Here is a 24,836-nt window from a genome sequence, read left to right as displayed (position 1 = left end):
GTGGATTGCGCTGTTTTCTGTGCGTTTGGCGTGAATAGTTCAGGTTGAACAACAATCGTCTTTTTCTGTCTAATTAACATCTCTATTGTCCACTCTTTGTAAACACATTATATCACGATATTACAAAAATATCGATGGGAGCACCTAGCAGAGAACGCTTGATACTACTGTACGCGTGGAGATTGGAGACTACTGACGGAGATTTCTTTGAAAACACGCGTGGCAGTCAACGTATTAAGCGTTAGGTAGGCCACCGCGGGGTTTTAGTCGGTAAGTTTTGCTTCCCAGAAGAGCGACGGAGTATCCATGAGAATTTCCCCAGGTATAAAAAAAAAGATTCTCATGTCTAAAGAACACAACATACAACACAATAAAAAACAGGTAAACAAATTAAAAACAAACAAAACTATATAAAACTGTCACACACGTCCTTACTACTCCAATTCGGAAGACGGTTGCAATGTTTGATAATTTGAGAAGCACAACTTAGATACAGCACGAGGCTTTTACCCAAAGGATCGGCGAAATACCTAAATGCGCCAAACCCTCGTTTTTTATATACCATATAAAAAAGATAGGAGTTAGATTTGGGTTAGACCATTATTTGGTCGCAGCGCCGTAAGGCTGATTATATGCCGCTACGGACGCACAATTATAGGCAGAATCCACTGGGACCGATAGCTTTTTGCAAATATCTCGGAAACTATAGTCGACCGTCATTCTATCTGTAGAAAAACGTTGTACAAAACATTGAACTAGACAACATATTTCAAAATCATCGAAATTGGAAAGGGGGTAGCTTTGGTACAACTTTCGCTCAAACCTTTATAATTCACAACATAATTACTTGTAAGCGTTGAGTTGAACACATCGATTTTACGATGCGAGAAGCGAGAAGCAAAAGTATACAGACTAATTTGAAGTAAATTACGAATGATTAGAAATTATTTGTTGATAAAAATTATCTATATTGAAGGTCGTGCGTTATAATCGTTCATTAGAACGAACGAATTTTCCAATTGTTGCTTAGAATCGGAATGCGCAGGTTTCAAAAGGAATAGGCAATTACTTCATAAGAAAAAAGAAATTGTTTATAGTTGGGGTGAATGGATTACATTTGAACCGTTGGATATCTTTAAGACGATATTATATCTTTAATAATATTATATAATATTATATATAATAATAATAATATATATCTTTAACGATTAAGACATCGGGTTGAATATGGTTTTCATCGATTGAAGTCAATACGTGATCTTGAGAAGAAACTTGGCCGTAATGTAGAATGCGAGTACTGGTCTGTTTACAATAAATAGGTAGGAAGGAAGGAAGAAAGAAAGAAAGAAAGAAGGAAAGAAAGAGAAAAGGATATAGGATATCTAATGATGGATGTGAAATTTTTACGATACTAGATGCTATTTTCCCTGCATCTGACTGCGGAATATAAGCACATTACAAATAGAGTGAGTTGGAAAACTAATGGAACTTTAATATCCTTTTCCAGGAGAACGGTTGACTCGCGATCCATGTATCTTGTAAGACTTTTGTTCCTTGTGACGAGTAGTATATGACGCAATAAAAAAGATTGATCTTACAAATCATACTCAAGGTCAAAATTACGATCCACTTTTTTAATTGACTTCCACCGATCCAAAAAGTAAACACCTTTCACCGAAACATGACAAATAATTTTTGACACTGTGTACGTACAGACTAAACGTCATAAAGACTATGGCTTCGAAGAATTGATCAGCCGATCAAAAGATTCCAAGTCTTACTAACAAAGCCTTAATACGTCCGAAAATAGGTTACTGCACCATATGCGGTAAGCTGCATCGTATATAATTCGGCATCATCAACTTCATATTTTAAACCCTGTTCATAACGTAGGAGCCAGAATAGCAACAGGGGCATATCGAACTAGCACAGTCTACTCGAAGTCAATCCCGAAGAAAACTAATCACCCTCTCTTACGCGATCACAATGTACACAACAAGGTGTACAAAATATTATAGAGAATCGCCAATTACATCAGAAAACTCTCGAGCAACCAAAGCATTTCTCATACGAGTTTAAGAATAACTAAACGAAAGTAATATTACACTACCATGGAAATGACCAATCCAATGCATACAATAAAGACATAAAAGAGAAACGATTTGTAACGAAAAAAATTAAAATACGAGTGAAACAACTTATGCCTAAATTAACACACGTTTTTACATAAAATCGGAAGAGATATACACGAAGTAAGTTCGACTGTAACTATCACAAGAAACAAAACAAGTACAAATGACCTCTATGTATAACACATTTACATTTTATCGAAAAAACAAAACCCCGAATTTTGTTATTACTGTAACGCTAACATCACCCTCGAATATCTAATTTGTTATTGTCTCAAATTTGAAAGCACGATATATAACTTAAAGATACCCAATGATATGCAACATATGCGCATAAACATAAGTAGTAAAGCACAATGTAAAGGATTCCAAGTTTCTTAACAAAAATTCATCTCTTGCGTCAACTATAAAGTTATACAAAACCGTACTCATCTACTCATTTTAGTACATATAAACAGTATTACAAACATAAGTGTATCTCCATATAAATAATATTATTGTCGCTTAATTATTTGCGAGGTACATGTGAATGTAGTTACTAATATATTAACAGGAGATGTGACGCTAAACAATAAATAAAAAAAGGATTTGATCACACTAAAATTACAAAAACGAAAAGAAAAAGAATCGTACGAAACTGTGACTTTACTTAATGTCGTTTATTATGGCTTAATTATTATTTATTTATAGAATAAATATTCTTAAGATTCATAATGTATACGTTTAGAACGCGTACATTGTATCACAGTTGATCGTTAAATTTCTTAATAAAGCAAATGTTTATGTGCAAAATTTTTGGATTTCTTTTATGAAAATTATGTAGTTAAAGATCGCATAATTTTAAACTTCGTGCACTCTTTTGCATAAAATTATTTTCTTTCAATGAAGATGATCTCGAAAGAGCCGTATCGAGGAGTAAAAGGTTTCCGACATATACGCAATATAAAAAATTCATACAATTGCAGGGAAACTCTGCTAATAGAATGTTGACATGATTATGTGAAAAAAGGGGCGCTATATCGAGGTCTATATCAAGGCTTATATGGAAAAGCATTGCAATTGAATGAGACACTAAGAGAAGATTATAGCTTTAAAGCATCGTTACTTATCAAAATTTAAGTCAGGTTACGGCATTGGTGGACTGAATATGTCAGGTAAAAGTACTATCGTCAAATCGATCTGCTATTGAAATCAGTAAAGCAGGATTTATAGAACTAATAACGAGATAAAATTATCTGTTCAGATAATGTATACAAGTAATATAGACGAAATCAGCTTATTACGCGAATAATTTTTCTAGAGACAGATAAGAAAACCCTTAAGAAAATGATCGAAACGTATATAATAATGCGCAATAAATTATTATTTTTCGTATGAAACGAAGTTACAATTTCATTTGTTCGGAAAACTCGATATTTTCCAAGTTTTCTATAGCTCCATTCCAATTAGTTCGAATAGTGCACGTGTTTTTATTATACTTATCGAGAAAAACGAATAATGTACTTATTTGTATCTATTATGATTTATCAATACTTCATAATTGAATATGTAATTTTTAATATTTATGTTCACACGTCAATCTTTGCAATGCCGTCGTTTCATTAAGTTTCCTTGCTGTTCTCGTTCCTTCGAGATAAAAGGTTCAATCGAATGGAACTGTTTTGAGAAAGAATTCGAAGGAATCACAACGTTTTTCTTATTTCGTATTAAGATGAAACCATTTATTTCAAAAGCTTCCTATTTCGCACAATCATCGGTTACAAACCACGATATAACTTATAGAACTATATAACTACATGAGTTTAGAAAACACATAGAAAGTATTCGACTTTGACCAAGTACTACTAATTACTATTGACAAATTACTTTTAATTAACTTTCGCTTCTGCATCATTCAATTGTATATTTTTCCAAAATATACAATTTTTAAGGTAATAAATGATAAGTGTGTCAGAGCCATAGTATTTCTTAGAATAATTTACTGCAAAATACCTTTATGCTGTAAAATTTTACGCTAATGAACGCAAATACTTTCTTCAACGATACGAGAAATAAAATTAGAGCTACATAATATCAAGAAAATTGAGAAGCCATGAAATTCGCGCAAAGGCAAACTTAAGGAATATTGAAAAATTGAAATCGTTTCTTACCTTCAGCAGAAGTAGCACAGTTTTTAACTTTTCTTGAATCGACCACTGTCGCTATTAGTGCCACTAAACGTATGTAACTCGAAGAAAAGCAGAGCGAAGAAGTTGAAAGAAAAGAAAGAACAAGAGGAACAAACCGAAACCACGCAAGTTCTCCACGTGACTGACGAAACTACGTACGTATACTTGGTCGACAGGCAAAGCCAAACAGAACGCCAGCCAACGCGCAAGTCTTACAGACTTGTAGGTCATAGAAGAACTTATTCTCGTCTATTTTTGCAACAGACTTCGAATCGAATCGAAGAGATAAAGAATAAACGAAGAAAATGTTTCTGTGAATTAGGGCTGAATATAGATACTTATTAATTATTATAAGATACTTATCTTGGAGGATATAATCAGAGATCTATTGACGTTAACCCAAGCAGTGATCAAACCAATTCAAACGCTTCTTGACACAGACCCTTCGCATTTGTTTCAAAAGGCAATGTTTAACAAATGGCATTTCAAGCGCGAACAAGACCACCGTTCCGTGTTTCCTACTCCAATCAAGTTTCTTCCCTAAAAGTTAATAAATTCGTAGGCTCGATATTTTGCAAGATTAATTGAAATCGATCGTACACGTGAAAGATTAACGAATTCGTCTACGGAAACGCTAACAACTGATCTCAAGAAAAATGTATAGTTCCGTCAAAAAAAAAAAAAAAAAAAAAAAGGAAAATAAAAATAATTCGGCTTTCGTATCTCGGAAAGTAATATAAAGAAAATCTATTAAGAAATGAAAGGCTGCTCGGAGAGCAGAGTTATACTAATATAAATAATTGATATTATAATAACGGAAAATTTTCTATCGTAATACTACACATATTTCCAGTTGTTAATATTTGACAGACGCCCCAAATTTAATGATTTCGTTTATCGTTAATAAAAAGAAACCCATAAAATGCGTATAAAATATTTGCAATGTGCAGCTGATCAGGAGCAGTGTGCTTTCGTTTGCGGGCAGGCGAAGATTACCACATTGCCGAAAAAAAACCATAAAGATGGAAAACTCCTTGAATGCTATGGCTCTCTGAAATCGTCAGATTCGTCATACATGTCCCGTTATAGTAGGTACAACTTGGATTCGGTGGAAACAGTAGCATATATCTGTACAGAATCGACTTTTCAACTGGCCCGACCACTTTACCTTGCCCGCGGAAACGGTTCCGTATACATGAATAGAAGCACATGTACTCGGATTGATTTAGTTTGCCAATCTCTTATGCTCTCCAATGGGACAAGTATCTATATACACCTTCGGCTCACCAAAACACTTTCTTTATCCATTCTTTATATCTTAGATTCGAATCGGACTCTGTTGCAAGAATAGACGAAAATAAGTTCTTGTATGACCAACAGTTAGTCATAAAAGGCTACGTACGTCCCTTAAATTTGAAATACATATTAGGCTTAGATATGACAACACCAAATTATATACTGATAGAAGAATGCAAAATAATGGAAATAAAAGAAAAAGTATTAAAAAGAGCAGCAAGGTACGAAGAGAAAGCCCTAGAATCAAAAAAGGAATTAGTAGAGGAGTGTATAAAGGAATGAGAGAGAGAGAATGGGGGAATGGTCAGGAAGGGAAAAGAGCAAGAATGAGAAAGAAGAGACTAGAAGAAATGAAAACAGGAGAGGACGAAGAAAGGATCACAGCAGACCAAATCATAGAAGAAAGATGAAAGAGATAAACAGAAGAGAGGGGGAAAAGGATAAGGGAATCCAAAGAAAAATTACCAAAGTACTTAGAAGGGAGGATGATGTGGAAGGACAGAAGAATACTGGCAAGATTCAGATGCGGAAACGATGCAGACTATGCAGAAGGAAAGAAGAAGACCTAAGACATGTAATAGAAGAATGTGAAATGACGGGAGGACCAAAGGACATAAGAAAAACGCTAAACGAGACTTGAGAAGGTTTAACAGAATTGAAAGCAATAATAGAGAAGAGAAGGGCAAACGACAAGAAGGAGGCACAGCAAGGAGGCTAAAGACCAAAGTTGCGATAATTTTTAGTCGTTAGTTGCTAATTTATAGTTCCTAATTTTTAGTTTTTAGAGGTAGAATAAGTAAGGTAGTGCAATAGAATAGAGTGGAAAAGAGGGGAGGTAGGCATATAAGAAGAGAAATAGACATAAGAGATGTAAAACCGAAAGTTCGTCCAAAGCCGAAAGGCACGGACTATGCAATAATAATACAAATTTGAAATATTATAGCAAACACGTTAACTGCAACAATGTCTTTGATATCAAATTTTCTACTAATTAAACTTAAATATATATTTAAATAATGATATGTATGACAAAAAAACAGTAAAAATACAGGATACAATTTCCATGAAGAGACGTTTATCATAAAAAACGTAGGTTTAACAAACAGCATTAACAATTTAACAGATATCTTGCAGGCTTAAAATACTTTTTTCCTTGGATAAAATCATTGGATGGTTTTTGTTTTATGCGTTTTGCATTTTTCGAATTGTTTTTTGAGTTTATTTAGAGATACGTCAACATACTGAGCAAGCTCAGAGTTATTTTACCCTGATATACAGAGTGTTTGCCTACAAGCGTAAAAGAATTTAAAGGCTGATTTCCGACGTTGAAATAAGACGAAAATCAAGAGTAAAAAGATTGTGTTTTCGTCTTTGTTTTTAGTTATTGACAATTAAAAATTAGCCAAAACATACGTGCGCGCGAGCAAACCTTACACGAACGAAAGTAAGTCAGCTTAAGCAGCGGGATGCACGGATGCATTCTCAAATCGAACGATACATGGGCAGCAGCTTACCTCGTACAAATTTTGGAGGAGAAAATTATGACATTTGAAGACGTTAACCATCCTACGCGACGTTTTATAAGAGAAATCGTAGATTGAACACTATGCTTGCCTACTCATTAAAGTCTATAACGGCATATCGAAAACCGCCTAATGGAATTTTCGAGTGCGAGAGATCCTGTGCCTCCATAAATAATTAATAAATAATAGCACATATAAACAATGTTTATACAAATTTCACGCGCACACCATAATCTTCCCGTGCGTGGGTGTCCACAGAGAAATCAAATACGCATAAAGTATCTTGAGGTGATATTAAATATGGTCGAACGCTGTTCTTGTTTGTTCTTGCATGAACCACACGCATTTTCCACACACATATTACTGATCACTGCATATCGCACTATTCAATACACATGAAATAAAAAACGAGGAAACCAAAAGAAACTCTACGAAGAGAATTGTTTAATTTTACACTCGAAGAATTAATCGAGGTATCGCTTTATGGAGTAATATGAAATAATACAAATTAATGTACAGCCAAATGAAAAATGATATTTATCGCGTTGAATAGTTCTTTTAAGTTTTGGAATATTGAGAATGTTAAAGACAGATATTAAATGTCTAACTCTTCAACTATAAACGAGTAAACATCAGTATGTATGACTTAAATTATAATTACTTGTTATTTTCGAGTAGACACATTTAAATAGCAAATGTAGTTTTGAAAATTCTTATATTACTGCCTATTTCTTATATTACTACCTTTGTCTTTCAAGTTGAAGGAATCGGATCAAATGGAATCGATTGAATGAAACGTTAATGTACTTGCCGTAGTTTAGGCTACGTTCCATTAGCCCGTGTTAATAGTTCAGGTTGTCAACTTCATTAACTTCGAGCGATCCACGAGCGTTCAATTTGGAGAGGTTTAAACAGTCCCGGCAAATACACGTTATTATGTTTCTTGGTAATTGCAACTTTTCGAGCCAAGTCCTAGTCCATTTCTGATATTATATCGTAGAGTTTGATCTGCAGGTTTCCACATTTATGTTTATAAGTGGTTACAAGATCTTGGTATGGCATTTGCCAATAAAGATGGTTGGATTTGTGGTTGGTGTACTTGTTTGCAATTTTGTCTGCTTCGTTGCCAACCAATCCTCTGCGTGACGATACCCAGATAAATTTAGATTTGTAAGATGTAACTAGTTTCGTTGTACTCTTTTATCTTTTCTACGATGATCAATGCAACTGGAATTCGTACAAATGAGAAAGAGTCTGTTGGGGTGGAGTTTGACGATATCCAAGGCTCTGTCGAACTAATTCGTATAACAGAAATATTGAAATTTTTACTAATTCAAGCGAACCAATAAATAGCAAAAAAGATAAAAAACAAGAATTTTATTTATTGTTATCAAGAGAAATTATCACCTTGATAAAAGAAAGTGGAATAGATTTACCGCAGTGTGTTATCTATGGAAACGTATTAGCCAATTCTCCATTGGGAATTAAGAAACTATAAGGACATTTGGAGACAAATCATAGCCAATATAAAGATAAACCTACGGATTTCTGTTAAGAAAATGCGATTAATTAAGAACAAATGGATCCAATGCGACAAAATTTATTTCTACGAACAAAAAGTTGTGAAATGTTCTTATTTGGCAGCTTTCCATATAGCTAAATGGAAGAAAGCGTATATCGTTGGAGAAATGTTATTAAAGTTTTGCATGAAAGACATTTGCAGCGAATTATTTGGCAAAGAATATGAAGCGAAAATAAATTGCGTATCCATGTCAAACTACGGTATAAGTCAACTAATAATCGATTTGTCTGACGATATTAAATTATTTAATTGGCGGAGAAAATATAAAAATCCCGGTATTATGCAATTCAATTAGACGAATCGATAGACGTATCGGACGATGAAATAATACTGGTATATATCAAATATATTGATCTTTTATGTAAAGATATACAGGGAGAATCGCTATGCTGTTTAAAATTAAATACTTAGAGTCTTCAGCAACGCCAGAAGAAACTTTTTATAAACTTTTTATAAATTCGTATTTCCAAAGAAGAAACATTGCTTCGAATGGTTGTATAGAGATTTATACCGATGTAGTATCACGTATAAACAAAGTGATTCATCCAGATTTAATAACAAGTCACTGTTTTCTTAATCGGATCTTCATCGGATACAAATTACTCTGCGTTAAACACGTGCTCGTGCTTGACCAGAATTCATAGTCACGCTCGGCAGCGTGAGCTTTTCTCTGTTGAGCTTTTGTTTAAATAAAGTTTGACATGGTTACAATACGTGCCGTGATTATTCTTTGTTTAGTTTAAACTCTTCTCTTGGCGTATCGTTGGTGCCGCATCGAACATATGAGTATCACGACCTGTTTATAGCATTGTATCTACATCTACTTGCATGATATTCGTTCTTTCCACAAGTGAAGTAAGATTTCACTAGCTCGACGTGCGGCGTGATGCTTTCGATTAGACGATATAGTTTTACATTTTAGGCACCACTGAGCCCTCGAAGCTGAGAGCACGGTCTCTGATGGTTTCCATACGATTTGTTTCTAATCTAGTGCTGTCTTCCTTCTGTCGAAGCGTTTTGCAAATATAATTTTACATTTGACGAAAAAGCCGTTACGTTTGTCATCTGGAATCCTGGTGCATCGAAATATCGATCTCCATATTGTTGCAAAAAATGATTTCTGAAACCTCTAGGTTCCATGTTATCGTCGCCAATTCTCAGGTGGCTGATAGATTTAGCAATGGCTATCATATTGACAGACATGCTCCGTTTGCTTCGTCTTGTAGCGTAACAATAATGAAACTGGTCTTTCGTGTTCTCCGGTATACTTCAATAGTATTTATTAGATTTTCTGGTAATTACTTCAAATGCGCATAACATAATACATAGCACCTACTGAGAATTTCAAGTATTCATATATTTCGAAAGATTTGGAGCTCCCTCCGTTAAAACAAAGCAAACAGTTTGAATCATTAAGTAAATAGTATTAATATTTACGTAAGATTTCCCATCCTTTACTACTACAAGTATAAGATTATACGTAAGAAATCTAATATTAAGAGCAAACATTCTTTTATGCATAATTGTATAATTTTATATATAATACTTGGAAATATTTGCTTATTCTTATGTCACAGAACTAGTTCCTTCTTTCTATCTAAAAAAATTCTGAAAATTCCAATTTCGTGACTCATCGTTGAACTACTAACGATGATAGAAATTGATCTGAAAAGTTGACTATGCGCGTATGGAATACGTACAATCTTTCCTATCCCATTCAAATCTCACGTATGTTTGAATATTTATCAACCGTATGTTAATTTTTACTAATACGTTAACTGTTATCAAGCAAAAAATGATAGAAACTTAATACGATATAGGTTTACTGAAAGGTTTCAAGCAGAATATTAACTTGCAACTAATATTCTCGCTGTAAGATTTAAATTGCTCCGAAAAAACGCGTACGGTTCTGCATGTGACCGTATTAATGGGTAGGCATTTTCATGTATTACACGCATCTAGGAAGCAATTTTTATGAATGGTTGACCTAGGTCAACACACCCTAAAAATCTGTTTCTATTACTTCAAGCTTAGATAAAATGTTAGAAATAATCTTGCTACGTATAAAATAGAAATATGTTATGAAATATGAAAATGGAAAAATGGCAAAAATATTATTACGAAGTAAACATTTTTTTTTTAATATACCCTGCAAAGGAGGATATAGTGGTACCGATAGTTTCTCGCAAATATCTCGAAAACTAAGCGAGATCACCGATTATATATGAACTCTCTAAGAGATCAAATGCGGATAAACAAGGGGACTTTCTCTGTTTTACGGACAGCACGATTTCTTTTGTTTCACGGACAGAGCGGTTTTCTTTGTTTTACGGAGAGCCATTTTGAGAGACACGCATTTCCCAAACGGACGGACAGAGATCAAGATCACAGAAGAAAGAGTAATTATTTAAAACATTGAAGGTTGACGGAGAAAGATCGGTAGCTCAGGACGTTGAAAATCGATTCTCGATTTTCATGTAGACATTGCACAGAACTTGCTATTTATTGTTTACTGTTATTAATTGGTTGTTGTTTATTTAATTATTACTGTTATTAATTGTTGTTTACTCCTGTATTTCATTTAAGTATTTTCACGATAAACTCGATTTTCAGAATCGATCCCTGAATTATATCTTAGAATTGAACCTTATATATATATATATATGTCGGAGATGAAAGGAAAACCGGAGCCTTCCCTTTGCAATTTTGGGAAAGTCTTCTAATGCTTTAGCCTAGATTTTATCATAGCTGTAATTAAGCAATTGTCATTTGTAATTGTTTGATATTTGTGAAAGCGAAAGTGGGTTCGAGGTGACAACTGGTCGCCGAACGTAGCCACGGTCACGGGATAAACGTTTTGCCTGACGAAGGTGTGGATCGGTTGTATTGTTCTCCCTAGAAATCACATAGAATTGTACTTTAGAGATGTCGATATAATGGGACACACGTTGTATTAGGAATCAATCTCCAGACAGAAACTGCCTAGTAACGGCGTTTGGATCTTTCTCGATGTTTCCAAAGAGTATACAACAAACTTTTGACAGAAATTGTCTAGCAACAACGATTGGAATCTTCTCGATGTCTCCAGCGAGCATATAACAAACAAATGCAGTCGTACAGCGAAAAAGATTTTCATCAGATATTCATTCGTGTGATCGCCTTGGAAAGTGATACGTCGAGCAATTTACCGAGTGTCTCAGCAATCGTATTTTTTTTGTGTTTAAAATTATTCTACGCATAGTAAAGAGTTATCCCGTTGACCGTGGATTCGTTTGTACCCCGGAAACATTGTTAACAGCGTTAATTAAATTCATTATTCGTAAAACCTATCAATCGTTAATCTCATTATTCGTTAAATTCATTATTCGTAAGACATATTATTCGTTCCTCTTATTGTTCGTTAAACTTATTATTCTTTAATCTAATTATTAATTAAATTCATCGTTAGTTAATCTTATCATTTATTAAACTCATTATTCTTAATATTTTGTAAAATCTTGTTTATTCGCGTAAATATATTCCCTGTTTTGTAAAACAATGGCTAATTCAAACGAAGAATCATTACGCGCCTTAAATCCTTATAATAACCCGACATATATATATATATATATATATATATATATATATATATATATATATATATATATATATACATAGAAACAAGTTGCTGTGGATAAGAAACAATTCGAAACTCGTTCACAGAGCACAGAATCACCTAATTGCAGGCGTAACTGTTAATGTCGAGGACAATGGTGTTACAGTGTACTTACATATCTTCGTAACAAGTACCGATTTAATTTTGCAACGATGTAGTGTTTTATTGTAAATTGTTCGAAATTGTATAGAATCGTTAATGCATGTATGTAATATTTTCAAAAAATGTGAAATTTCCATTAAATACCTAATATATCTTTCTTTTTATTTCTCTTGATATCGTTTAAAATTCTTGTAACATATTATTTTCATTGGTAATTAAACTGACTGAATAACACATATCGCATATCTTTAGTGCAAATTGTCCTCAGGGATTGTATATATTTTTAAGCAAATGTAATTATATATTGCAACACCTTTCAAAAACCGTTCAGTACAAGGTCATTGAATATATTACAAGTTATTTCGTAAGAGAGCAGAAGTTATGCAAACATGCGGCAAATACTGATGCGGCCTTACATTATTCCAATTCCTTTAACCTTCAAATATTTCTAAATGTCATCAACGGAGTATTGAAATACAATTATACATAATACAATTATATTGATTCAATAGGAATCTGAATTTCTAAAATAAACGTGCAACTTTCTCTACGATCGATTCTTGTCAATATTTGAAAAATTAGTGACAATATTGAAATATCCTTTAGAAAAAATATAATTGGTTCCTATGTAACAAGCGTAATTCGCGACTCTGTACACCGTTAAATTTGTTTAATTCTAGTTATAAAATTTTTCAGTACATTTAATATAAGTTGGTTTTTAAGACTTGGATAGCCGTTTTCTTTTCTTTTTACGATGATTGGATATTTAATTGGTTTTTTATTGTCGCAATAAACAGATTGTAAATAATGTAGGGAAATAGAAGGAAAATGTTCACACATAGTAGCAGTTTGTTATGTAAATTTAATAAAAAACGTTTTTAGATATTTCTGTCCGTTGAACAGATACATATGTATACATGTATTTACATACGAACTACTGTCGTAGTAGTGTCGAATTTACATACGTTCTTACACGCACGCAGGATATTAATCTTGGTGTTAGAAGAATTGTATTAAAAAAAAAAAACAATTTTGCTTAGATTATAGAACTTTGAAACTATAACTCTGACTACAAATATCATTATATTCGTTATAAACAATTAATATGATTTTTAAGCGTCATATATCAATTCCAATTAAAACAATTTATAAAGTAATGACCAAATTAACTACCTTTTTATACCGAATGAAGGTTTACATATAAAATTCACTAGTTCGTTAAGCTTATTCCTTCTTTACATTTCTATTAAATGAACAAATTCTATATTTACACAATAAAATTTGCGTATATAGTTTGAAAAATGAACGTTAATGACACGACAATGTGTGGGTTTTGTTCTACGGAAATGAGTTCTCTTTTGCTATTATTTGGTATCTTACAAAGATTCCGTTCTTCGTCTACCTTTTTCGGTAATATTTATTCTTAACAAGCCATATAGCAAAGTTGCAAATACTCCAGATGTCCTAAGAACGGTGATGGATGTACCATGGTATTTCAGAAATAAGAATACACGAAGAGACTTAAAAATGTCAACTGTGTCCGAACAAATAGTACTAAAAGATACAAAGAAAAGATAGAAAAGGACAACAATCAGCCAACAGCCGAAGGTTTTAATAAAATTAATAGAAGACGACTAAGCACGAAGCATTCCATGGATTTAATTGTATCGGTATAGTGAAGATAAGCATAGTGAAGCAACAATCTTTGAATGTCACCCTATTGGGATTAGCTGAATTAGCGTGGTACCAAATTTTCAACCGATAAAAAAGGATTTACCGAACGTCAAATAAGACAAATTTGTTCTTGTTAGTACGGTAGCTGACTTTTTTCGTTCTTTCTACCTAATTCGTAAGCCTCTTTCTTTCTATAGCAATAACGTATAAAACTAAAATGTGGCGCCAGAGGAAAAAGTAAACGGCCTTGACCGGCAATACATTTGACTCCATACAAAACTCTCCTATCCGAGTCTTATTATCATATCCTTTCTGGTCCTGTTTGAGAAGGAAAGAGGAAGAGAGAGATTTTCACTATTACTTACATATGTGTGTCTGTTTTGATTTTTTCCAAACGCTCTCCGTCTTACAGCGATGAAACATAGGAGAAGAAAAGTCTCAACAAATGCATAAACATTATTACAAACTTATGATGTTAATTAAAGAGATATGACTTGGCGTTCGAAATTTCTTTATGTATTCGCGTACAAAACGATTATCGACGTCAGATTCCATTCTCCTTGAAACCATTCAGCTTTTAACCGAAACATCATTTTTGGTATTGTTAGTAGCTTTAAAGATATTTACGTAATATCGATTAATTGGAATAATTATTAATGGCTACTATATTAAAATAGAGGCTTAATATTTCGTACAATTTATTACATAAATCGACGAGAATAATAAAGAATAGAGAAAGAATAGGAACGATAAATATAATCGATTTTGATAAGCTTTATTTATCCGTGAAGACGCGACGAGATCGTAGGCGAAGAAACATATCCACAAGCACAGTAGTGTGTAGATCGTGAAATCAATATATTTTATATCACAAATGCATTATAAAATATTTTATATCAAAAACATTTTGAATTTCTTATTTAATCAGTATCAACTCTTTAGATCTTATACTGAAAAAAAATCTGCTTTTTAAAGAAGAACGTTTATTATTTTTATAAAAATAATTTATTATACAAAAGTACTAAATAGTACTATATAATATCACTAATAAAAATGTTAAGAAATACATTTATTTAAGAAAGTATACAGCTAGCAGCAATAAATATGTAAATATAACGGGAGATGAGCAATAGAGCAATATCTTCAGTAAGAGTACACATCGACATGTCCGCATATATCGGTTTCTACTTTTGGCTGAAATTGTTAATTACAGCGTATGAAACGGCATCCTTTCATTCATCACACCAATTCTTGCAGAAAATGTTTCACTTTTACTTTTAAGCATATAGTCGTAAACAGAGTCAGCAAAGTTGTGTTTGTATTTGTAAATTTACATGATTGCATCCTTCGGGAAACTCTGCATCAGGAGGAATTGATCCATAATTATTTAAGATTAAATATATGAACGAAAAAATCATAACTCAGAGCTTTAGGGTATCTTCTCTCTTCTATCCTCTCTTCTATCCTAAGAAAAATTCGGATAATTTAATAACTTATGTACTGTATATAAGTATTATATGCAACGAAAAGGAAAGATCGGCAATATTTTGAGCTAATATTTAGTTCCGATTGCCATCGATGGCTGAACGAGACAAAATTTGGCGAATGTCATAGGATGAGATAATAAAATTGAAATATAAAATTTTAACTTCGGGAAATCATCATACAGGTCTCTGTATACAATAGTACATCTGCGTGCAATGTTCGCCAACTAACATAATAATATGAGTATGCACGATGTATGTATACGGTTGAGAGATAAATGTATGTACGTACAATAGAACTCCGTTTATATGAACCTGTCGGGGGACAAGCATGTTCATATAACGAAATCGTTCGTGTAATGGGAGTTCAGCTCTTTATATAGCTATTTATAGGAGTCGGCTATTTCTCCTCACCATCTATGATTGTTCGTTTACACAATAGGATCACGTTCATATAAAAGGAGTCCATGAAATATTTACTTTTAAATACATAATGATATTGCAAACCTGTATGAAATGTGAATCGGGGGAATGTGTACATAACGCGTGCTCCTATTGTTTACAACTTATTGTTAGACGTTCGACTATAGTTCATATAATAAGAAAATATATACGCGGAAAAGACAACCAGCTTCTTTTAAAGAAAAGTATCGGTATTGGTTTCGGTTTGATAGATCGCGGCCGACCGAAAATAGTGCAACGTCAACGTAACTAGCAACATAGCACATAGCGAAGATTAGCAGCGTTGTATAAGGATCGCATATCTTCGGAAAGCGTGAAACGATACTCACCGTGTTTTATGGTTAAGTAAACGTTAGGGTGCAGTTAGATACAAAGAGTTTTGATTTAAGTAAGGAACTACAAGTAATTTAGTTGCGAATCTATGCTAGTCATTGGAAAAGGGCTCATTTCACAATGAAGTCACTAGTTTACAAATAATTGAAATGACCTTAAATTAACATCGGATCTTAAAATATGACAAAATAGGAATAATCGTACCACAACCTAATAATTTACTCCCTGATATGTTTTTACTTGTCTCAAACATGAAATATATCCAACGGATCTACTTTAAAAAATGTTAATGGGCAGTATTGGATTTTTAGATTACGTTGCATTAAGCAAATTAGTATAAATCCATATATTAATCGTAGACGATCGCTTATAGAATATTAAAAATTAATAAAATAGGATATTAATCATAGATGCACAAAGAAACCAATAACAATATATTGTGTGCAAAACTTGCAATAACAAATCCAAGATTAACTTTCAAACGTCGGATTACTAAGGAGAAGAAGTAGAGTATTACACGTGAGAGAGATTAGCCGCAGTAACCAAGGAAGTATGGAAGTTCACCAGCAAGAGCAAATAAAAAAGAAAACAATAAAAAAAGCGGATTGTGAATTAATTAATTACATGGAACACCTATTACACACGAGAATCTTAATATAAAAGAAGCCAGGTCTTGCAAATCAAGAAAATCTGACAGAGTGTCAATAACAAGGTGTAGTTTGCATTTTTCATGCGAATTTTGCTAATCGCACCAACACGTTTCTACAAATTGTAACAGATGCTATAAACGCCTGAAATACCTATAAAACTTACATCTTCAGGAAGATAGTGTATGCTAGAGATGGAACTCGTAGAGTTCCAAAATTTTCTCTTATGCGTGTACCTCTAACCAGTAATTTTCCTTCAGTTCACAATTATCAGAGAGTGGCGAGCAGGACAAATTCTGATTAATCATCAGTTCTATCAACTTTGACGCCGAAAACACAGTCTCTTGATCTTGGGTTTGCTGTTGATACGTACATGGACTGTCCGATCGACCGATAGAATCCCATCCCTTTTGCATAGTATATACCACTCATTCTTTCGCATTGCAGAATTATTCTCACGGATCCCGGCTAACACTGTATGAAAGTTAGTCAATTAGGCTGAAACAAACCCTCTGTTTCACTAAGTTTCTTGCGCTAGTTAGTACCAAACGAAACAGGAACACCTATTCGAAATACTCTATCTGAGCCAACCATCATTTACGGTATCTTACTGTAGAAAGTGGCAACTGTTTGAATGTTTGTTTAAACCAAACAGGAAGAAATCCAATTCAAGGAACTAATTACTTTTCTGGACAAGGTGTGTGAAGACTTATTCCACAAATTTTTTACATGACATTAGGAAAATCGCTTGACAATTTATCGATTGTTTCGAGCCACAATGTATATGCATGTACATCACGATAGAAGCTAATCGGTCGACTAATGGTCAGCGGAGAATGTTTGGTACCGTATCAAAGCGTCACATGTCTAGCCTTGAAAAAAAACTTTCCAGTATCGTTTCAGATGTGCGATTGAATACATCCGAACGTAAATATAATGTAATTTAATATCTATCATTATATAAAATAAATTGTTTGCTCTACAAAGCAATATCCAATCAATTTGTTATTCAATGAAAGCTTATTTGGCACAATGCCGAGTAAAACGTTATTTCAATTTTATTTTATATCATACGTGCAATTTTGCAAGTGAAATGTTTTATTTATTGGAAAACATTTCTAAAATAGTATTCAAAAATAACATTTTATTTGACCAATACTAAATACAGTAGGGTTCTAATTTACTGGGAAATATTTCATTTCTTTAATTTATTTTATTAGTTTATTTTACTATTTCCGAAAACATTAATGCAATGTGTGCATATCGTTCGAATTTTTTATTTAACACTGAAATTTGTAGCACAATTACTCCGATTCGACTATTCTTCTGTGGCCAACTCATGTAATCCGATAAATAGTTTTATAAATGTTTATTTATATAAAAGCTAATGAAATAAATACAACAAAGTAACTTTTAGAAATAAGGTAATAGTATATACAATGAGAGCCAATCTAAAACAACTGATTACCATATGTTGCGTTTCAAGGAACTCATCGGATAGATGCTATTTTATTTTTTTACATCTTATACTTTCTGCCGTATCAAGGTGATCTTCGGTTTCTTATATAGCATGGTATATTTTTTATTACATTAGCCCATCGAACTGGACATTCTCTGCGAAAAAGTATTAACCTATTTATACCGAAAAACCATTAGTTTCACATATGACATAACTACAATCTGTCAAATTTAATGTGTGAATGACAGAAAAAGACGTAAAGCGCTATTCTTCGACTTAATCTTACATATTTTAAATTTAATAAATTAAGGTTAAAATATCTGTCAAAGTAATAATTATTCGGCATAAATATGTTAACACCTTTTTGTAGAGACTAATGGACCAACTGGAACGATTGATGTTACAAAATATATACGGTGCCATTCAGAAAACTTCAGGTCACCTTGATATCACAGAAAGTAAAATAGCATCCATCCGATGAGTCCCTTGCAATCAACGTAATTCATTTTAATTCATAAAATTCATTAAAGTCATTTAAAACGATGAGAACAATAAATAACGAGTTACTTTAGACAGTAATTCTTATTGACACGCACTCTGTATGTACACCCAACCGAATTATAATAATTACAACTAAAAATATTAACTTTGGTAGAAGCAACTTCTTAGTTTCAATACGTGAAAGTAAACATCCTCGTAATAAACTATGCTCGTTGAGTTGTTATGTTCACGATGCACAATGGCGAGCATATAAATAGGGATATTGGTCCGCCAATGCATACTACATTGTACCGAAGTTGCAGTTATTATATCTGTTTTTCTCCTTGCACATATTTAAGAAACCTTAAACTCACCGTGGCATAAAGTTTTGATAATTGACTCAGTTTAATTGTTAAATTATTGTAAAAAATACGAAACTTAAAATAAGGAAATATTTGGGCAGCATATAAATAAATGAGTGTTCTAGTGTGCATTACTTGATTTTACTATAGTTCTCGTATAATAATATGGAAAACAGCGCATAATTTCATTTAGAAAACTCGATAGATTTCTTTTCCTTTTTATGAAAACCTCGATTTACGTTGCCTTACGTTGCCCAACGTTTAGTGCAGATTAGTTTTTTTGACATATTACCCAGAAATTATTTACTAAACTGAATTCTTCGATTGCATTGACCACTTTAGATAACGTGTAATAAACGAATAACTACTATTAACCAGTTAACTGCGGAATTCAGCGTTAGAAATCTCTCGTGGGGTGAATAAATGAAAACACGCGATGACGAGTACACACGTAAAACGCAGGGTGAATGCTCCTGTTATAAATTTTACAACAAAATTAAAGCAAGATGATGATGGCTTGTTGCGTGAAAACTATTTGAATTTTTTACACTTTTTTAAGCCACGAGGTTATTTTTACTCAAACTAAAAAAAGGTATACAGTCATCTCTACTAGAGATGAAAGAGGTATTCAAGAATGGGAAGGCTGTTACGTAACATTTCCAAGCATGACATCTGATATTTTTACGATCACCAATCAAAATTAAACATAGATATGTATGTAGTAGTGTTTTCGGTATATACATAGCAATAAAAATCAAATAGCATTCCAATACATGTTTTATAATCATATCTTATTATAATTGTATTCTTTTCATCTTGTTCGCTCACTCATACACACAAATATATATATATATATATATATATATATATATATATATATATACATGTACATTATTGTATAATGTTAATAAAAATAATTAAATTAGAAACTTAAATTATAGAGAATATGTTTTACTTGACACTTTTGTCGTTATTACGTGAAAATATTTACCTGTACCTATTGTATTTTTCGAAATATGTATTTAATTAAAACGAGGCGCTCTATATAAATATAAATTTGTGTGCGCGAGTCAGTGAACGAAGCGACAAGATTCAAAAAGACGTAATATATGCATTTGGGAAGTAAATGTAGTTTCAAATTACATAATTATAAAATGCTTAAATTATATCCTATTCTACTTCGCTGATCAATCATTTTGTCTTATATCAATAATTATGGAGAATGTATGTTTACATTGCTCTAACATACATAACAATGCAAACCCATGCGATTTTAAAACGTACTATGCTATATATACGGTAGAGCTAATAATAGTCAAAAGTTACATTAATATATGTATGTATATGGTTATACAAGCAATCGATTTAGGCAACATGGAAATGTCAAACCAACGAATAAATTTTGCAGAGTTCTCTGCTTGTCTGATGGGTCATTTTTTTATATTCCTGTCTCTCTCTTTCTCTTCCGCTCTTTCTCTCTCACTCTCTCTCTCTCTCTCACTCACTCACTCACTCTCTCTCTCTCTCTCCCTCTCTCCCTCTCTCTTTCTCTCTCCCTCTCTCCCTCTCTCTTTCTCTCTCCCTTTCGTTCATCCTCATCAACTGTAGCTTCTTCTTCTTCGAATAATATAATATTCGGCGAAAGCGATGTCCAAAGTTTCGTATAAAAGGGCATTCGTGTCACACAGAAACCACATTCGAAATCTCAATCTCTTCCATTGGATTCGCATCTGGTGACAACCAGCTATCTTTCAAAATGAAATTTCTCGTGAGTCTTCTTTTTCACATTTTTCTGACTGTATTAACCTTATCGCCTTTATTTTTATTCTATCAATTATTTAAACTTCTTACATTTGTATAACTTTAGAAACACGCTATATTCTTCGTTGCATTTTCTATGAAAATGATTTCACAAACAAAATAATATATATTATAGAATATGTAATATGTATATATGCAATAGAATATATATTTTATATAAATAAATTTATATTAAACACCACCGAAAAATACAAAAGTATATACGATAGTAACTTTTGCGAAAATGATATCTTCTCTCTACGCATATTCTGGGAATTAAAACATTTCCGATATTAAACATCGAAGCTAACGATTCCGATATAATAATTAAATATTGAACCCATTTTGTAAAAAACTATACTATTATTTCAAACTTTACAATACATAAATCTTATAATATACATATATAACTATACTTTATATATTACCTGCTTTTTATTTGAAATATTCATATTTTACTTCCTCCCGTATACATATTCGATCCATTTTGTTTTGGAACGGTTTTTAACGAATTTTCCATCTTACAAAGTCAGTATATCGTTTGTTATGTAATTATTATAGTGAACTATATAACTTTTGGTGATATATTTATTTGCAAACAGAAACATTTACTGTACGTATTTGTGAGTTTTCATAATTTACTTAAACATATAAGTGCATTTTAAAGGATGACTTTAACATTTTCAAGTTCAAACAAAATCTATATACATTAGGTACAAAGACCTGTCTCATAGTATGTTTAAATTTGTATTATTGGGTCAATATTATTGCTGGAAATGCAACCTTATATTTTCATCTCCACATCTTGCAGTCAATTTAATATTAAATCATTGACGTCCATCCTCGTGTTGTATATAGTAACATTATTTCTATCGTCATTATAAAACACAGTAAACTCGTTTTCATCAGTTCGTAGAACCTTTGTCCATTGATCAAATGTTTACTTACTATGCTTCTGGCTTTTAGCAAACGTCAAGCGTCGTTGTTCAAGCCTTTACGGTGTTCTTGTTGCTTCATCATCCAGAGTTATTCATCTTATTAAAATCGTTTTACAATGTTCATTATCACAGAAGGATTTGCTATAAACGCTTAAACATTGTTAACTTTTCTTTGCCCCATTTTAAATATTAAATAATTTATACATAATTTCATTTAAAAATACAGTAAATAGTTAACGTAAATATATAGATGATTTTTTCTATCAAATTTGATGTAAATATCCATCTAAATATGTATTAATGTTTAAGTACATAATATAATATTGTATCTACAAATTGATGAGAATAATATTATGTTTATAATTGACATATTGATAAAAGATATGAAACTTTTGTTTTAGGTAGTGATCTCTGTTGCTATGTTGGCTATGGCTTCGGCTGATGTGGCTGAGCATCAACCAGTTATCGTTAAACAATCTCAAGATATTTCGCCTGACGGATCCTACTCTTATTCCTACGAAACAGATAATGGAATTTATCATTCTGAAAGTGGAACTCCAGTGGTGACAGATGCAAGGAGCGCACCCGTTGTTGTTACCCAAGGAGAGTATCAATATACATCCCCCGATGGTACACCAATTAAGGTGACATATGTTGCCGATCATAACGGATTCCAACCACAGGGCGAACACATTCCAGCTATTTCTCCATTGATTCAAAGGGCTCTTGAATACATCAGAACGCATCCACCACAAGCCGACCAGCCTAACCTATAAATTCACGTTCCGCTTCCTTTACCAACTTCCTCCACGTCGCCAAATGAGATTACATTTTGTACATAACAAGTGCACGATAATAAACATTTATTGAAAATTCTTATGATAAAGACATTCTCCTTATCGTTCTTTGCTTTAAATACATATACATATAACAAGAATTACGTGTATAACGTACATATAATTAGAACACGTATACAATTTTAAATTAAAGTAGAGAAACACTTGATAACACAAGTGCGAGTTGTTACATGTTACACACTTCTGCATAATTAGGCTCCAAATGAAATTAGCCGTCATTGTACTAGAACAACACTTGCTAATGTAGAATGAATAATTAAAAAAAGTATCTTGAATTTGAAATTGCTGTAGATAAAATACTTCCCCAATAATTACGTTTCACGTTCATACGTTACCTACGTATTCTATATTTATAAAAGTTCATTTTTATTTATTCATACGTCATCGTTCTAAAACGAAAAATAGATTTTAGAAAACTCAACAGATCTAGTATAATTTCCTTGCTTTTCTATATCACTCTTAATCGTTTCATTATAAAGTAGATATCACTATAGTAGTACAACGTCGAACGCTCGCTATATTCTAAAGCTTAAAATTCCGACAATTGTTGGCAAACTCTCGCCAATGACGATGCGCAAGAGCGAACGCAGCATTTCTGCTGCGCGGTGTCCTTGCCCTCGCTGCAGTGATGGCAGAGTCCCGTCACCTGCGTCATCCGAAAGGTAAGCGGGTCCCCATCAGTTCTCCCAGCTCAGAAGTATCGTCTCCATTACTCGGTAGCCCGTACCACTCACTTCGCCAACTAGCTGGGATCGCTACGGCTCCCTGGTTTCCCGGACGTCCAGGACCGCCCGCCTGGCAGGATCAACTCCCGATCCTGGACCCCTTAGGTGCTCGTAGACCTGAGTACCAGAGTTCGAAGCTCGAACGGAAGCAACGCCGCCAGATCAGTTGCCGCTGCATAGGACACCGTCTGGTATCCGCTCGTATCCCCGTCTTATGCACGCTTCTCAGCAAGAGGAGACTGCGACGGCTCGCCACCAGATCACCAGCAGTTCACACCGGGTCATCGTACGATGGGACCGGACGACACTCTCGTTCCAAGCTCAAAACGCGGCGCGAACGTTCGTTAACTGTTGTTCATCGCCTCCACTCGGTCCAGACCCAGGGCCACGTTACAGGAAGCCACCCTGGTCGCGTCGTAGAGTTCCCTCTCCGAGAGTTCCCTCTACAACTAGCAAGGGAACGTCCTCAACCCGAAAATTCAGAAAATTATGAAACTTCAGAGATATGTATAACGCGATTTCGTTTGTCGCCCAAATCCTTTTCAAGGGAGTAAAATTGACAGCTGCAAACTCAACTATTTGTAGTAGATAGAACTAACTAGTAGTAGATAGAAAAAGAGTTTCAGGGCAAAAGTTATTTCCTTTAACGGGGACTGTTGGTTGGCAAAGGATTTATTAAGCGTTTATATAATTAGAACAAAAATTTATGAACGAAAATATAAATAATCTGTTTTAATTCATTTTTTCACGGAAATCTTAACCGATGGTTTAAATAATTATGAAACGACATACTTCTTTTTAACACAAATACAGGCTTTATCGTATTGGTGAATTATGTTCCTCGTAAATCGAAGAACTTTTGAATCTTGTGTATTATATAAATATTTCTTTTTATAACTTTTCCTAATTATGTGAACAATTCATAAATATTTTATCAAATTACAGTCCTAATTAAGAGATGTAACTTTTGCCTCAAAACCTTTTTTGTCTGTCTGTCTGTCTCTCTCTCTCTCTCTCTCTCTCATATTTTGCGCTTTATAACAAAATCGAAAAATAGCTAAATTTTCAGAGACCAATTTTACTCTCTTAGAGGGAGTTTGAGCAACAAACGAAATCGCGTTATAGTATATTCGTATCTATATATGTTTTACACGTCCCCA

At 33.2% G+C, this 24,836-nt stretch overlaps 3 protein-coding genes across 3 annotated transcripts in view; 1 reads left to right on the top strand and 2 right to left on the bottom strand.

Annotated features, from left to right (window-relative positions):
* Positions 1-4,432, bottom strand: part of LOC126872659 (uncharacterized) — a 55,999-nt gene extending 51,567 nt beyond the window's left edge. Inside the window, exon 1 of the mRNA XM_050632778.1 lies at positions 4,280-4,432. The gene's annotated coding sequence lies outside the window, so the exon portion shown is untranslated. The remainder of the gene's footprint in view (positions 1-4,279) is intronic.
* The window catches only part of LOC126872624 (uncharacterized), a 121,234-nt gene that overhangs the window by 35,716 nt on the left and 60,682 nt on the right, over positions 1-24,836 (bottom strand). The window lies entirely within an intron of this gene.
* Positions 20,229-23,560, top strand: LOC126872680 (larval cuticle protein LCP-17-like). The gene is made up of 2 exons (XM_050632808.1): positions 20,229-21,124; positions 22,496-23,560. Exons 1-2 carry the CDS (start codon positions 21,113-21,115, stop codon positions 22,868-22,870), a joined length of 387 nt encoding a protein of 128 aa, XP_050488765.1. The 5' UTR covers positions 20,229-21,112; the 3' UTR covers positions 22,871-23,560.

The sequence above is a fragment of the Bombus huntii genome, chromosome 13 (genome assembly GCF_024542735.1).
Source record: "Bombus huntii isolate Logan2020A chromosome 13, iyBomHunt1.1, whole genome shotgun sequence".
NCBI lineage: Eukaryota > Metazoa > Arthropoda > Insecta > Hymenoptera > Apidae > Bombus > Bombus huntii.
The sequence above is the reverse complement of the archived record's forward strand: the minus strand, read 5'-3'. Positions and strand labels throughout refer to the sequence as shown.